The 13,734-nt window shown below is 40.7% G+C and overlaps 2 protein-coding genes across 7 annotated transcripts in view; both read left to right on the forward strand.

Moving 5' to 3' along the window:
- The window catches only part of numb (NUMB endocytic adaptor protein), a 61,339-nt gene extending 58,955 nt beyond the window's left edge, over positions 1 to 2,384 (forward strand). For all 3 annotated transcript variants that reach the window (XM_042500074.2, XM_042500076.2, XM_042500075.2), the window contains one exon: positions 125 to 2,384. In XM_042500074.2, coding sequence (XP_042356008.2) covers positions 125 to 882 — 758 coding nt within the window. In that variant the 3' untranslated portion in view covers positions 883 to 2,384. The remainder of the gene's footprint in view (positions 1 to 124) is intronic.
- A 1,495-nt stretch (positions 2,385 to 3,879) lies between these two features.
- On the forward strand, positions 3,880 to 13,726 carry exd2 (exonuclease 3'-5' domain containing 2). Of its 4 annotated transcripts, none has more exons than XM_088087257.1 (10): positions 3,880 to 4,005; positions 5,547 to 5,617; positions 5,697 to 6,167; positions 7,348 to 7,609; positions 7,702 to 7,823; positions 8,927 to 9,237; positions 9,508 to 9,614; positions 9,779 to 9,914; positions 10,510 to 10,881; positions 12,379 to 13,726. In XM_088087257.1, the coding sequence occupies exons 3-10, from the start codon at positions 5,757 to 5,759 to the stop codon at positions 12,593 to 12,595; spliced, it is 1,938 nt and encodes a 645-aa protein (XP_087943383.1). In that variant the 5' UTR covers positions 3,880 to 4,005; positions 5,547 to 5,617; positions 5,697 to 5,756; the 3' UTR covers positions 12,596 to 13,726. The 4 variants fall into 4 exon arrangements, with proteins under 4 accessions (XP_087943383.1, XP_087943386.1, XP_087943384.1 ...); XM_088087260.1 differs by having other exon boundaries at positions 5,697 to 6,152; XM_088087258.1 differs by having other exon boundaries at positions 5,716 to 6,167.
- The last annotated feature ends 8 nt before the right edge of the window (positions 13,727 to 13,734 follow it).

A 13,734-nucleotide genomic window follows, 5' to 3' on the forward strand; every position in this document is an offset into this window, starting at 1 on the left:
ATCAGTATTTCTTTGTTTCACTGATGAACTGTTTTTGTTGTTCTCCCAGTTCATTGTTTTTTGTTGTTGTTGTTATTGTTTTCACTCACTTTGTTTTGTCTTTCTGTGCGCTTTCTGTCAACAGGAAGTAACTGGTCATCCCCGACTCCGGTGATAGTGGTCCCTCCCACATCCTCCCCGCCCACGGCCTCCCACAAACGCACACCATCAGAAGCAGACCGGTGGTTAGAAGAAGTCACCAAGTCTGTTCGAGGGGCGCAGCCTAATCCGATAATAGGAGCGGTCACGCCTCCCACCCAGCCGTTCCCCGCCCCTGTGCCGATACCCGTGGCGTCTGTTCCCTCTGTTCCCCCGGTGGCCTTCATGTCCTCTCTGCCCTCCGCCGTGCCCATGTTGCCGCCTCGCCAGCCTGCCTTCCACGCTCAGGCTCCAGCCTCCTTCCCGATGCCCAACGGGCTGCCGTTCCCGCAGCCCAGCGTGCCTGTGGTCGGCATCACTCCCTCACAGATGGTGGCTAATGTGTTTGGCTCGGCCACGCAACCCCAGCCGTTCCCCGTCCCGGCCTCCACGACGCCCCAGCACGATCACCAGGCCGTCGGCAACATCAGCCCGTTCATCAAACCCCCACAATCCACCGCAGTGACCGCCGCCCCCCTGCAGCCATCCAACGGCAGTGTGACCTTTAACGGAGCAGACAGCTGGGCCGCTCCGTCCCAACTCGCCCCATCCTCCCCGGCCACCCAGCCGCCGCCACAGCCGCAGGAAGATGCCTTTGAGGCCCAGTGGGCAGCCTTGGAGAGCCGCTCTCGCCAGCGCACCACACCCTCCCCGACAAATCCCTTCTCCACGGAGCTGCACAAGACCTTTGAGATCCAGCTCTGAAAACTGAGATTAGGACGTTCTGGACGATAAGGAGGCTGTTTTGTTTGGAGGAGCAGATGGATGATTGACTAAAAGAAGAGAGGGGAATGTCCTCCTGCCTCTCTTCATCTCGGGTTCAGTGGACAGACTCAGCAGGACCTGAAGACAGCAGAGAGCATCGGGTGAATCAACAGGGAGCAGAACTCTGCACAGCAGCAAGGGAGAAAAAACAAAGCAGGTCGCTGTTAACAAGGCGCAGCTCCCCGGGCATTTCATTAGCATCGTCTGTATTGTTTTGTTTGTGCTGTGCAGCGCAAGGTCGTCATTACCCTGTGGATATCTGTACCGAGCCGCACCTGTCACCCCCCACCACCACCCGCACAGGTGCGGCGGCTCCCGTCCCCAGCCCGCCTCTGCTCGGTCCAGCTCCCAGCGCTCCCTGTTGACAGGACGAGACCGCTCTCACCTGGCAGAGGAACCGCAGCACTGAGAGAACTCAGCTTTCACATGAGAAGTTCTCACAATAACTTCCCAATCAGAAGAGTAAAGTGAGACAATGCCAAAATCTTTATTTTTATGCATTAAGTATATTTTAAATAGCTTTGGAATCTAACAGAAGAGTTGTAAGTAATCGTGCCAAAGGCACAGGCTAGCTACAATGAGACGAGTTTATGTTCGTGTATACAAGAAATGACCGTATATATTATACATAAATATATATCTATAAAGAATCTATACTGTACACACAGCTCACAGCAGTGCTAATTTTTAATGTGATGTAAAGAGATTTTGTGAAGGGACAGCTGCTTTACTTTTGTGGGTTTTTTTTGTTTTATTTTTGAAGAAAAATCTCTTTATTGCCGTCTGTTGCATCCTGTGATTGGATGTGAAACATCTCACTGTAAATAGGGTATCATTGCAGCAACAATCAATGTGGACCTAGCGATGGTGGTGGTGCCCAACTGGTTGCCTCTCTTACCTGTGCTCAGTTTTTAATAGTTTAGTACACATCAGTACTTAACATTTTACTTCATCTGTCTTCACTGTCATTCTGTTTTTTTGTGTGTGGTAATGATTTTTTTTATTTAACACAGTAGGATGTGTCATCTCCTGTTTCTCCTCCTCTTACATTATTTTTTTAAGTAGTTGATTTCTGAATTTTTATTTTGCACAAGCACTAAAGTAGATGATTTGACCTCACAGGTGATCAACTTGGGTTTAGTCAGTTGTGGTGCTGCAGGAGGCGAGAAGCTGCACGCTGACCTGCCCCGACCTCCGTTAGCCTGCTGTGACGGTCTGACGGTCAGCAGAAAAACTACAGGGAGATTAAAAAAACACGGTTTCATCTCTCACTGTCTGAGTTCTCTCTGTCATGTTTTTATTTTTTTAAATCAAACCTGTGAATATGATCTATTATCTGATCTATTTTTCCATTTTGTAATTATTTCATTACTTTATTCCACTTCTTTGGAGAAATATTGAAGCTAAAAGATTGAATAAATTGATGGTGGTAAAGGAAGAAAGTGGTCTTGGGTTCTTGAGTAAAAACATCATGTTTTTTTACATATAATGTAAAGCGAAACCCATAAATTAATTAATTAGTTGGCAGAAAGCAATCAGCAACAATTTTCTTTATATTTATTGAACAAAAATGACAAACACTCGCGTCGAGCTTCTTCAATGTGAGAATTTGCTTCATTTTTAGTTTTATACATTTGCACATAGAATATCTTTAGGTTTTGTGACTGTTTGTCAGACAAAATAGCCAATTTGAAAATGTCTTGGACTCTGGGAAACGTTTATTTGCATTTTTATGGCTCTGCACCTGCTATAGCTATGGCCAGAGGTATTATGTTTTTTGCTTTTCTGTCTGTCGACTCAAGAATGAAATGATTAGAAGTTAGTGGTCAAGGTTCGACTTGTTTGTGGAGGCATATGACCATGAGGCGGTAATTCTAATTTTATTGTTCATCAGCGTTTTAAAGTCTAAAAATTAGTTATTGGTCGAATTATCCATGATAAAAATACTTGTTGCTGCCGTGGTGGTACTAGTGCATGCATAATGTACTTAATAATCATAATCATAATCAGAAATACTTTATTGATTCCGTGGGTGAAATTGTGGTTCGTTACAGTCACTCTGATGCCAGCATAGAGAATTCTTGCAAATAGAAGTACAAGCACAAGTATACAAAAATATAAAATATAAAACAATACATAAATAGTAAAACAAAAAATGCACTAGTATGTAAATATTTCATAATAATAATTAGTATGCTGAGTAGCCTATGTAAGTGTGTAAAAATATAAATATTAAGAAAGACTCATATGTGAATATTTAAATTATAACATGGATAATGTGCCATATTATTAGTGTGAAAAATATAAAAACTGTCTCATCTGCAATACAATGTATAAACTAGTGTGCAAGTTTGAAATATGAAAATATAAAGATGTGTGCACCGCTACAACAATGAACAACAAAGATATACCTAAACAAAAATAACAATTAGAATATATACAATATGCGTAACATTTGAATAATCACACAGAGGATTGCTGTGGCTGAAATATTGCGCCAAATATTGTAGTAGTAGACAATGATATAAAGAATTATTGCACCTTAAAAACCCTATTGCACATTTGAAATAATAAATAAATTATGGATTTTTTTTATGGGAATAAAAATTTTAATTTATTTAATTTATCATTTCATTTAATTTGTTTGCAGCAGATGCTTACAGTTGTCTTCTATTTTGCACTTTTCTGTTGTTCTTATAGAATTTTTAATTAATTTAATTAATAATTTAATTGAATCTTTAATTAATAAAGTATAAATGTCTTTTTTTTTAAAAAAAAAAAATTTAAAAAAAAAGGTGTTATTTGTGGGATCCAGGAGATGTTATAGCAAGCTCAGTAAACTTTTTAGTAATAATAAATAAAAACAAAACATGACGGAAGTTTGTCTTTTGTTTTGCTCTTCTCTGTTGTTGTTCCGTCTCTCCGGCAGGCGGCGCTGGCTGCGGAGCCTCTTCCCGGTGCAGCAGCCTATAAATACAGCCCGGAAGACATGGGTCAGTTCAGTACAGACAAGCAGGAGTACATGTGTGTGAAAGTGATGTTGTGTTGGTTAAAAACGTAAAGGTAAGCACCAAACTTTATATTTTACTACACAAAAGCACTGCTCTGCTGCTACTTAGTTTGCATCCAATTCGGCGTAAAGACAAAACGCAGAGTTAACAGGCTAGCAGTTTAACCGGCTAGCCACGGTGGCTAACAGGCTAAAGCTGGTTTAACTTTGTATTAACGAGAAAAACGAACCAAAACAATATCAGAAACAGATGTTCGTTAGTTTTGCCTTAAAATATAATTTACACATATGATAAAAAAGGGTAGTAGGTCGTCTTTTTGACGCTGTTGTCCCACAGCTAACGGTCAACGGCTAGCAGAAGTTGCTAACGTTAGCTAGCCGTGAAACGTTCACTTTAATAACGATGAACTGACAGCAGCAGCTCGCTGCTGCACCGGTATTTTACATGAACTGGTATAAACTCTACAACTAGTCATGCAGCAGCTTAGTACTCAGTTTAAGTGGCACTGGTGTCTTTAATCTGCTTTGACATTAGCATAACATAGATGGCGTTGTAGTAACAAACCACCTTTTGAAGTAGCTAACGTGCCACAACTTGACCTGTGACCTGGTGTTACGCTCAATTCTGTGACCCGTTAAATTCTGTGACCTACCGTGAAACTTGAATCAATAACCCGGGCTCTATTTCGGTTAAATCATTCAAGTCAACACGCTTATATTTGGGTCAGGCTTTTAATTCCTGTCACACAAAAGTATTGCTCAACAAAGAAGAGGAAAAATAGAATTTAATATATTTATTTCAAAGTCAGCGTTACTGTTAATTCTGACATGTATGTTAGACATACAGGAATTGAAAATAACGTTTCTCTCCATGCCCACGGTGCAAAGAAGATAAAATAAAGAATAAAAATATTTATACATAGAATTAAACATTAGGGCATTAGAAAGCGAAAGATATATAAGACATAATGTATATGCATACCTACATATGCTATATATATATTAACCCTACTATCAACCATATTATGTAATTATATATAAACCCTTTAAAATCAAATGGGAAGAAGGTAATAAGCAACAAAAGAAGAAATTACCCAAAAGTTAGCAAGAAATTTTTGTAAAGTGAAAAAGCAAATTACCTTGCAGTTTGCACAAAAACAGTTTGACAAAAAAGCTTAAAAATTATATTGTTTTTGTAAAGTCATTCAAAATATACACTTGGGAATATATTTCTGGACATTTCTGGACACTGGACATTTTTCCTTCGTTAAAAAAAAAACAAAAAACGTCTATATCAACTAATCTCTTTTTTTCCATCTCTCTTGTGTACTATGCTGGTAATACTGTCTTCATGGTGCTCAGTAAACATCTCTGTATCAGTTTAATAGAAAAAGCATCATCTTTGTTTTTGACAGTATTGAAAATTCAATTTGTAAATACTCAGTATACCATGAAATCTTAATATTACCCAAGCCTAGGAGCTACGTCTCCAAGAATTTCTTTCTACTTTGTACTGTGTATGACTGCATATGTGACAACAAAACGTGATTTGATTTTGTTTACGAATGAAGGATTTGTGGGGTTTTTTGTTCAGGGAGATGCGGTGCCTTTCCAGATCACAGAAGCAGAGTCAGGTTTACATGGGATCCCACTGACACAGAAAAGGTAAAAAAAATCAACTTTTTATAACCAAACTTGATTAGGCTATTTAGGGCATGCAGGTCTGACCGTTGACCTGGTCTAGGATGTGTTTTTGGCTATAGGTTTGCACTTTTCAGCCAGCTGAGGATCACTACACGTCATCATGTCTCATCGAGGGCCTTTGACCGCTGTCATAACAACAGTACTGGGGGCGACTTTGGGAGGGCTGCTCGTATGGCGAGTTTACCGAACAAAAAGGAAGAGGCTGCCTTTCGTCCAGAAGGCGGCTGATCCTGTGGAGGCTGCCCGTCCTGTGGAAAAGGATGTCACAGCTGAGGAGTGTCATTTCGTCGAACCGCCACGGGTTGTGGTGAAGGAGTTTAAGGCTGTGAAGTGTCAGACCTCACAGCAGCTCCTTCCTTTACCGATACCGTCTTCTGAACAGCTGCTGGGCGTGAAACCAGTGATGGTGAGCTCTGACGAGGAGTGGCAGCAGCTGTGGCCGCTGATGCAAAAGGAGCTGTCGGTCCTCCCCGTGCTGGGGCTCGACTGTGAATGGGTAAAGATTAAAGGCGTAAGAAATACCTTTTGCATGTTTTTACATATGAAGAGGAAAAATCCACCCTGAATGATTAATTGCTTGTTTATTTGGGTTTTTTTGCTTATTTGTGTAGGCAGCTGTCCTCATACAGACGACACAAAATCACACAAATATTCTCATTTAACTTAAATAGGTAGAGCTCATACAGTCAGTCTATTCACAGAAAATTTATATACAGTTTCTTTTATTTTTTTTAAAAGGGTCGGGAATCACTAGAGGCTCCACGTTATGACATTATCACAATAGTCTGGATATAATATTATTGCATTTTTAAATGTTTTGTGACAGACATTGCAGTATCTCTTTTTCAACTTTAAGTTATGTTCCCAGAGGGGAAAAAAATCAACATCCGTTCTATTCAATAAGATAAAGATTTAAAAATAAAGTTTCTCACTAATATCACTTATAAAAAATATCTAATGGTCTAAAAAAACTATTGATTTTATAATTCTGGTCAGCTACCCACAGTTGAATTTGTATTTGCAACATTAATAATTTCTATAATAAAAAAAAGATACTTCTGCATCTGTACAGTATTGACAGACGAAATATTGTGATAAGCAGATTTTTTTCCCCCACCCCGGTTTTTAAAGCAAAAATGTTAAATATTTGCTTCTTTTTTCCATCATTTGTTAGTATTAATAAAATATCTGTAGGTTTAAAATAGTTAGTTCAGACAAAATAAAACCTTTTCAAGTAGAGCTAAAATAATAGCCATTTATGCATTAGGTGATTGACAGAAAATTAAATGGCAACTATTTTGATAATCCATTAACCATTTTAGCCTCTCAAATGTGATCAGTTGCTTCTCCTGTTGACCAGTTACATGAATGAATATCTTTAGTATTTGAACTGAGGTCTGATAAATATGTTTGGATTTGTAGAATTGTGAACTCCATTTTTCAAATCTTTTGTTTTTGACATTTCATGGACGATAGGAACAAAAATAATTTGGCTGTCTGTTGAAGGTCGATGGTCCAGATAGTCCAGAAAGCTAAATCGCACTCCCTGGTGCAAAAGTAAACAACTACTCAAATGCAGTTAACATTGAACATGACGATCTGTATCAGAGGGGTGGAGTTTTTCTGTAAACATCCTCCAGCAGCTCACAGAGCTCGTGTTTTGTCTGACTGGCTGCTGCTTCCTGTTGCAGGTGTCCGTGAAGGGCCGGACCTCTGCGGTGTCCCTGCTGCAGATGGCCACATACTCAGGTCTGTGTGTCTTGGTGAGGCTGCTGGCGTTTCGCAGCGGCCAGCAGCCGTTCCCTCTCAGCTTAATGGAAGTCCTCCGAGACCCGCACATTTTGAAGGTTGGCGTCGGTTGCTATGAAGACGGAAAGCGCCTGACGCGTGACTACGGTCTGTCGCTGACGTGTACAGTTGACCTGCGCTACCTGGCCTTAAGACAAAGGCACGGTTTGTTTGTCTCTTATCGAAGTCTTTTTCCTCTTTTGTGTTTGTCACATTGTGATGATCCTCTTAAATTCTGTCTCCATTTTTTAGGCAAGCGCCAGTGAATAATGGCCTCAGCCTGAAGTCTCTGGCAGAGGATCTGTTGAATGTGTCTCTAGATAAATCTCTGGAGCTGCGCTGCAGTGACTGGGAGGCAGATCAACTGACGCTGCAGCAGGTGGTGATTCATTGTAATACAGCAAGCCTCACATTTTCTCCTATTTGTCAAATCTGCCTCAGTGAATAAATCAGCTATTTAAGATATAGAAGATTAAGAAATGTCATGTGAGGGCAGCTGTTTTGGATGTCCCTGCTTCTAGAAATGTCTGGCAGTTGGAGTATTTACACAGCTTGGATCCACATGAAACTATTCGTACAAAAGATGAACAAATGCTTTATCATTTATTTTTTCTCATAAAAAGTCAAAGGTTACCAGGTTGTGTCCTCCAACACATAATGTGAGAAATAAACGAAAACTGCAAAGGTGCCTTTTGGCAAAGAAACGTCCAATCACAAAACTTAAAATCCTGATACAGAAGCTACAAACGGCAGCTGGATCCTGCAGATGATAAGAAGATAATGTTGAGAAAACTGAAAATACAGTTTGCATCAAGGATGAATTCAATTTCGGACACATTCGGCAGCTATAGACACAGTTTGTATTTATTGGAACGTCCATAAAAAGTCAGATCCTTTTACACAGAGGAGGAAAACAAACCCTTTGCCACCGTGTGGGAGAGTTATTTTGTGGCTTTCTGCTCGTCAAATAAACCTAAAAATACGGAGTTAAAGAGTTATGTTTTTGTGTTTAAATTACTAATAGGACCAACATTTTGGCTATAATGTAACCACTCTGCGTATGTTCATACTGACAGAGTACGTCCACTAAAAGTGTTTGTTTTTGCCACTGAAAGGCTCAATTTGTTATTTTAGTGTAACAAGATTATTGAAGGATCCATACAGAGATGGACCTTTTTTTAAAGAGTAAGATACTTTAATTTAATCAGGAACAACCACAACATGGCTATAGAGAAACCCACTGATTTACAAAATTAAAAATTTAAATTTCATTTTCTTTGCTAAAAAACAACACTTCATTTAGAGCTGTCTGCAAAAGAAACAGAAAATGTGATTTGTCAGGAACAAAATTAAAATTATTCCATATTTGATAAACCTAGAGGATCGAGACATTATCCGTGAGAGTTTCATGTTTCTAGCAGCAGCTCGCGCTTTGATCCTGTTCTGTTTTCCTCCTAAACTTTTCTCATCTGTTCGTTCCAGATGACTTACGCCGCTAGAGACGCCCAAGTTTCCATCGCTCTCTTCCTCCATCTCCTCGGCCTCCGCTCTGAAGCCGGACTCGCATCTTCCAGCGGGAGCTCTTACTCCGAGTTGGCCTCCCGCTGCCAGGGCCTGGTGGACGTGCCCTTCAGGGGCCGAGGAGACGGAGACGACAGAGCCTGTGATGGAGAGAGGAGACGGAAGACGCGGAAGACGCCCAGTAATGAAAGCCCGGAGTCTGGAGATCAGCAAGTCCCAGACCCTCGAAAGAACAACAAGCGGAAGCCGCTGGGTGTGGGCTACTCTGCCAGGTGAGGACAGACCGCACAAAGCCAAAAAGACGAATTGCCAAATGGCTAAAAATGAATAAAGGTATATTTCTTCTTGTCTGTAAAAAGCTCCAGCTCTGCAGGATGTGATTTTAGGGCTGCAGAAAGGTGGTTTTAACATGCTAGATGCCACTGTCATCTCCTCTATCCTTTTTTTTAAATCCAAAATGAACTTGTAGAAAAAAATTAAATTGGGCTATAGAGACTGAAACTTTTTGTTGAGCAACCCCTCTGTATTTGTGTTTTTTACAGAAAGTCTCCCCTCTATGATAACTGCTTCCTCCATGCTCCTGATGGCCAGCCTCTGTGCACCTGTGACAAGAAGAAAGCCAAATGGTACCTAGATAAAGGAATAGGAGGTACACCAGATTAACTCCCAACATTTAAACACTAAAACACAATGTCTGTAAATCGACTTTTTTAAAATATCTCCCTCTTTCATTCAGTTAAGAGTACGTTACTCTGTTTTCTGCATTTATGTCGCCTGAACATGTGATTGACACGATCTCCGTTTGTGACTCAGTGCTCCAGAGTGAAGATCCTTTTGTCGTGAGGCTGCTGTTCGAGCCGTCGGGACGTCCCGACTCGCAGCAGGACTACTATCTCACAGCGAAGGAGAATCTGTGTGTGGTGTGCGGCAAAGCAGATTCCTACATCAGGTTCGACATGTTTTACTTTACATCTCGGTTTCAATTAATGTGAAATTGAAGTTGTTCTCTCTTCCCTTAACCCTTAAACCTGGATCAGCATCAGTTTTCTTGTGCTGCATTCAGACATCTCGCAAAAGTATTTAAATCTTTGAAACATGAACTGATTGTTTTTTGTTTTTTTTCCAAAAAAACACAGTGGAAAATGAAATAAGCAAGTTGGCATGAAATGTCTCGCAAACTGCAAAAGATGACCAAAAAAATGATCCGAAAATTGTTTTAAAAAAAAAAAAATCAATGAAAAATCATCAAAAAATATCAAGAAATCTATATGTATAATTATATGTAATATACCCTACAGAAAAACATATTTTATTTTAAATATTTTTTAGCTTTTTAATTTTTTTATTTATTATTATTATTATTATTATTATTATTATTATTACTACAGAGGACACAACCTCTGTACGTGGGGCGCCCTCTCTATCCGCTGAGCCACCGTACGCCCCTACAAATGAGATATTTAATTGTTATTCTCAGACTCATCTTTGCTTATGATCTTAATTACATGGCAGATCAGATGAATTCACATTTTTCTTTGGTCCAGCAGGAAAAACATTGTGCCACACGAGTACAGACGGCATTTTCCCACCGAGATGAAGGACCACAACTCCCACGACATCCTGCTGCTCTGCACCAGCTGCCACGCCGCCTCCAACGTGCACGACAGCTTCCTGAAGCAGCGTCTGGCTGAAGAGTTCTCCGCCCCTCAGGGCTGCGAGGAGGGGGTTCGCCTGCTGGAGGACTCGGACCGACGGCGGGTGCGCTCAGCAGCTCGCGCTCTGCACACCGCCAGAGAAGAGCTGCCGGAGCAGCGGCGAGAGGAGCTGCAGGCTTTGATCAAGAGCTTCCTGGACATGAACGAGGAGCAGGAGCTGACAGACGAGGTGGTGCAGGAGGCCGCCGGACTGGAGACGAGGTGAGCTTCTGTCCACGCTGTGAGATTAAAGATTTACACTTAAAACTAACAAAAAAAAGTTATTTTTGGTTTGTTACATTTCTGAGGTTATTCGAGTTTGAAACAAATATTTTCTCACCTCAAACAAACTGACTTTTAACACTAGAAGCAGCAACGAGAAACACTCGAGATAAAACTGGGAGTTCAGTTTGAGACTACCAAAAGAAAATCATCCCAAAATGAAGTATCTTTATTGTGAATAACATCTCCAGCTCTGCAGGATAAATGAAAGCGAATGTATGGACCAAAAATTTTAAACGCTCTGTCGACGGTGCTGCTAACTGCAAGATCGAATATTTATACTAATGAAAATGAGCCTCAAGTGACCACATACCCAAAAAAATATAAGATGAGTATTTTATCATTTTTGGCTTCAGCAACATTTTTAGCTCCGTGCGTCATGAGACTCATGAACAGATAAAAATAATTAATCAAGTTAATTAATAAATATACCAGTAGTGTATGAAATCCTTAATGTCAGACAGATGATAAAACTGGTAATAAATACAGGTCAAACATCAGCGACGAATCAAAACGAATCGCTCGTGTCAATAAAAGTTTGCCGATCATTTACTTTTATGGGGTTGTTTGTGCGCTCACAGACATTTGTGGTTTATTTTTCCTCATTACTCTGGTTAATGAACTGAAGTTTGAATCAGGAGTATCTCTCTGATTCACTAAGTTCAGTTTAACTGTCTGATTCTGTATTATTTTATTTATTTATGAAAATATCAATATTTTGAGTTTAACATCTGACTGATTAATTTGTCAGTGTTATTTTTTTATGTAAATGCTTCAAATTAAACCTTTTAAAAATTACCGGGTTTACCGGGCCGGGCAAAATGTAGATGTTACATTGATATTATGATATGAGATGACATTTCATATCAGTTTTTGGTTCATAATATTGTAAGTGTTACCTGGTTTGTTCTGGTTTGAAAAGCAACATTGATGTAAAGTGATGCAACAATTTAAAGTCAATCAAATTTTCATTTACTCCCTCAATTTAATTGCAACAAACCTCTAAACATTGCAAAATGAGCTGCTGTTTTTTTAGAGAAGCTGCAGTGAGATCAGATATTTCAGGTTGCATCAATCACAAAAACAGCCCATGAAATCCTGCAGGGAAGAATTAGTGATGATTACCAAAACTCTCATGTAATTATGTAGTGAAAGCACCAGTACTCGACCCTGCAGTAACGATATTTAGGTGTTTGGGCAAAAATATTGATATTTGGTTTTCTCCACCAAACCCAGTTTTACATTTCTTTGCCGCAGTTTCTTGTGACTTATTTACGATAAGCTGATGGCGGATAAGAAAATCCGCCCAGCCAGGTGATCGCTCGAGCTCAAATCGTCATCTGTGGCGTTGCATGCAGTCGTTAAAGCGCCGCTTCAGATTGATTTCTAGGCCGTGAGTGTGCGCCCGCCCTCTGACTGCTCCTCTCTCCTCTGAAGGATTTTCAACGAGGCGTACGTGCCTCACGGTCTGAAGGTGGTGCGAGCCTGTGCCGAGCAGGGCCTGCGGGGCCTGATGGACCTGGAGCGCCGCTGGAGGCAGCACTTCCTCACCACCATGCAGCCTCGCCACCTCCCTCCCCTCTGGTCCGTCGACCACAACCACAGCAAGTTCCTCCGCAAATACGGAGAGGACCTGCCCATCAAACTCAACTGACGAGCAGCTACCGACCACAACAACCTGAATCTTCTCATCTGACGGTTAACGCGCCGGAGGGATTTGAAACTTTCCACAACCGTTCTTTGAATTTCACACGCCAAAACACTTTTATAGCAAGTGGATGACCGAACTACACAACCAGCCGAGACCGAAATGATACCAGCAAGTTCCCACGATGAGTGCGTGAGCGAACAAACTCGAGGTGGACTTTGGACGTCGGAGTGCCAGTGAGATGCTGCTACCGCCTGCTTCGTGAACGATGTAAATGAACAGAAACAGAGACTCCACGAGTGGAAAGAAAACCCAGCACTGAATCTGAAAAACACTAACATCATGTGATTGCATATGGACACTTTTTTTAATCATGAAAAATGTATAATTATTTATGAAAAAAAGTTAAGAATATTGAAATTTAAGAACTGATTTTTAAAAAGAAGCTGCAGCCTGCTCTTAATTTCCCCCTAAATTTAATCGACACCCCGTCTCCCCTCTGCAGGTTTGCAGCTGTCGGCGAATAAACGGTTTGCAGAGAGGTTCTATTTTATCATGAAGTGAATTAGCGCTCCACCCTGATTGTGTTTTCACTCTGTTGTCTGTTTTAAGTCAATAGATGAAAGTTTCCTAAAAGCATCTTGAAATCAGTCTTTGAAAAGATGATCTCGGGCTGCCTGAATGTGCTCCACCTCCGTTTTCGCAGGGGGAGTCGACTGCTAACGCGGCAAAGTTGGCTCGTTTAGTTGCTCATTTAGACTCCTGATGTTGACGTGCTGCTGCTCGTCCTCCTGAAGGTTGGGACATCTTCTGGCTCATGTTTTAATGTGCCTCTTAATCCCCAAACCTGACCGGAGACTTTCAGCATCCGGACGTGACCTTGTTTCCGTTTACCACGACGTCGTTTTACAGAATCCAAACTGCACAGTGAAGAAAAGGTGCCAACTCTTAATGTGATTTAGAAACCTTAAAACTAAATCCCCTCTCTGTTTGCGAGGCAGATTAATTCTTTCAAGCGTGATGAATTTATTTACAATGCATCTGCTTTGTCTTTATTTCCTGGATGTAAGCCCCAAAGCTGTTTTGTTTTCCTAAATTGTGAACGATTAAAAAAAATAAAAGTCTTGTTTGTATTCATCTTGTGT

The sequence above is a fragment of the Plectropomus leopardus genome, chromosome 14 (genome assembly GCF_026936395.1).
Source record: "Plectropomus leopardus strain MGB_pleo_1.0 chromosome 14, ASM2693639v1, whole genome shotgun sequence".
NCBI classification, from domain to species: Eukaryota; Metazoa; Chordata; class Actinopteri; order Perciformes; family Serranidae; genus Plectropomus; species Plectropomus leopardus.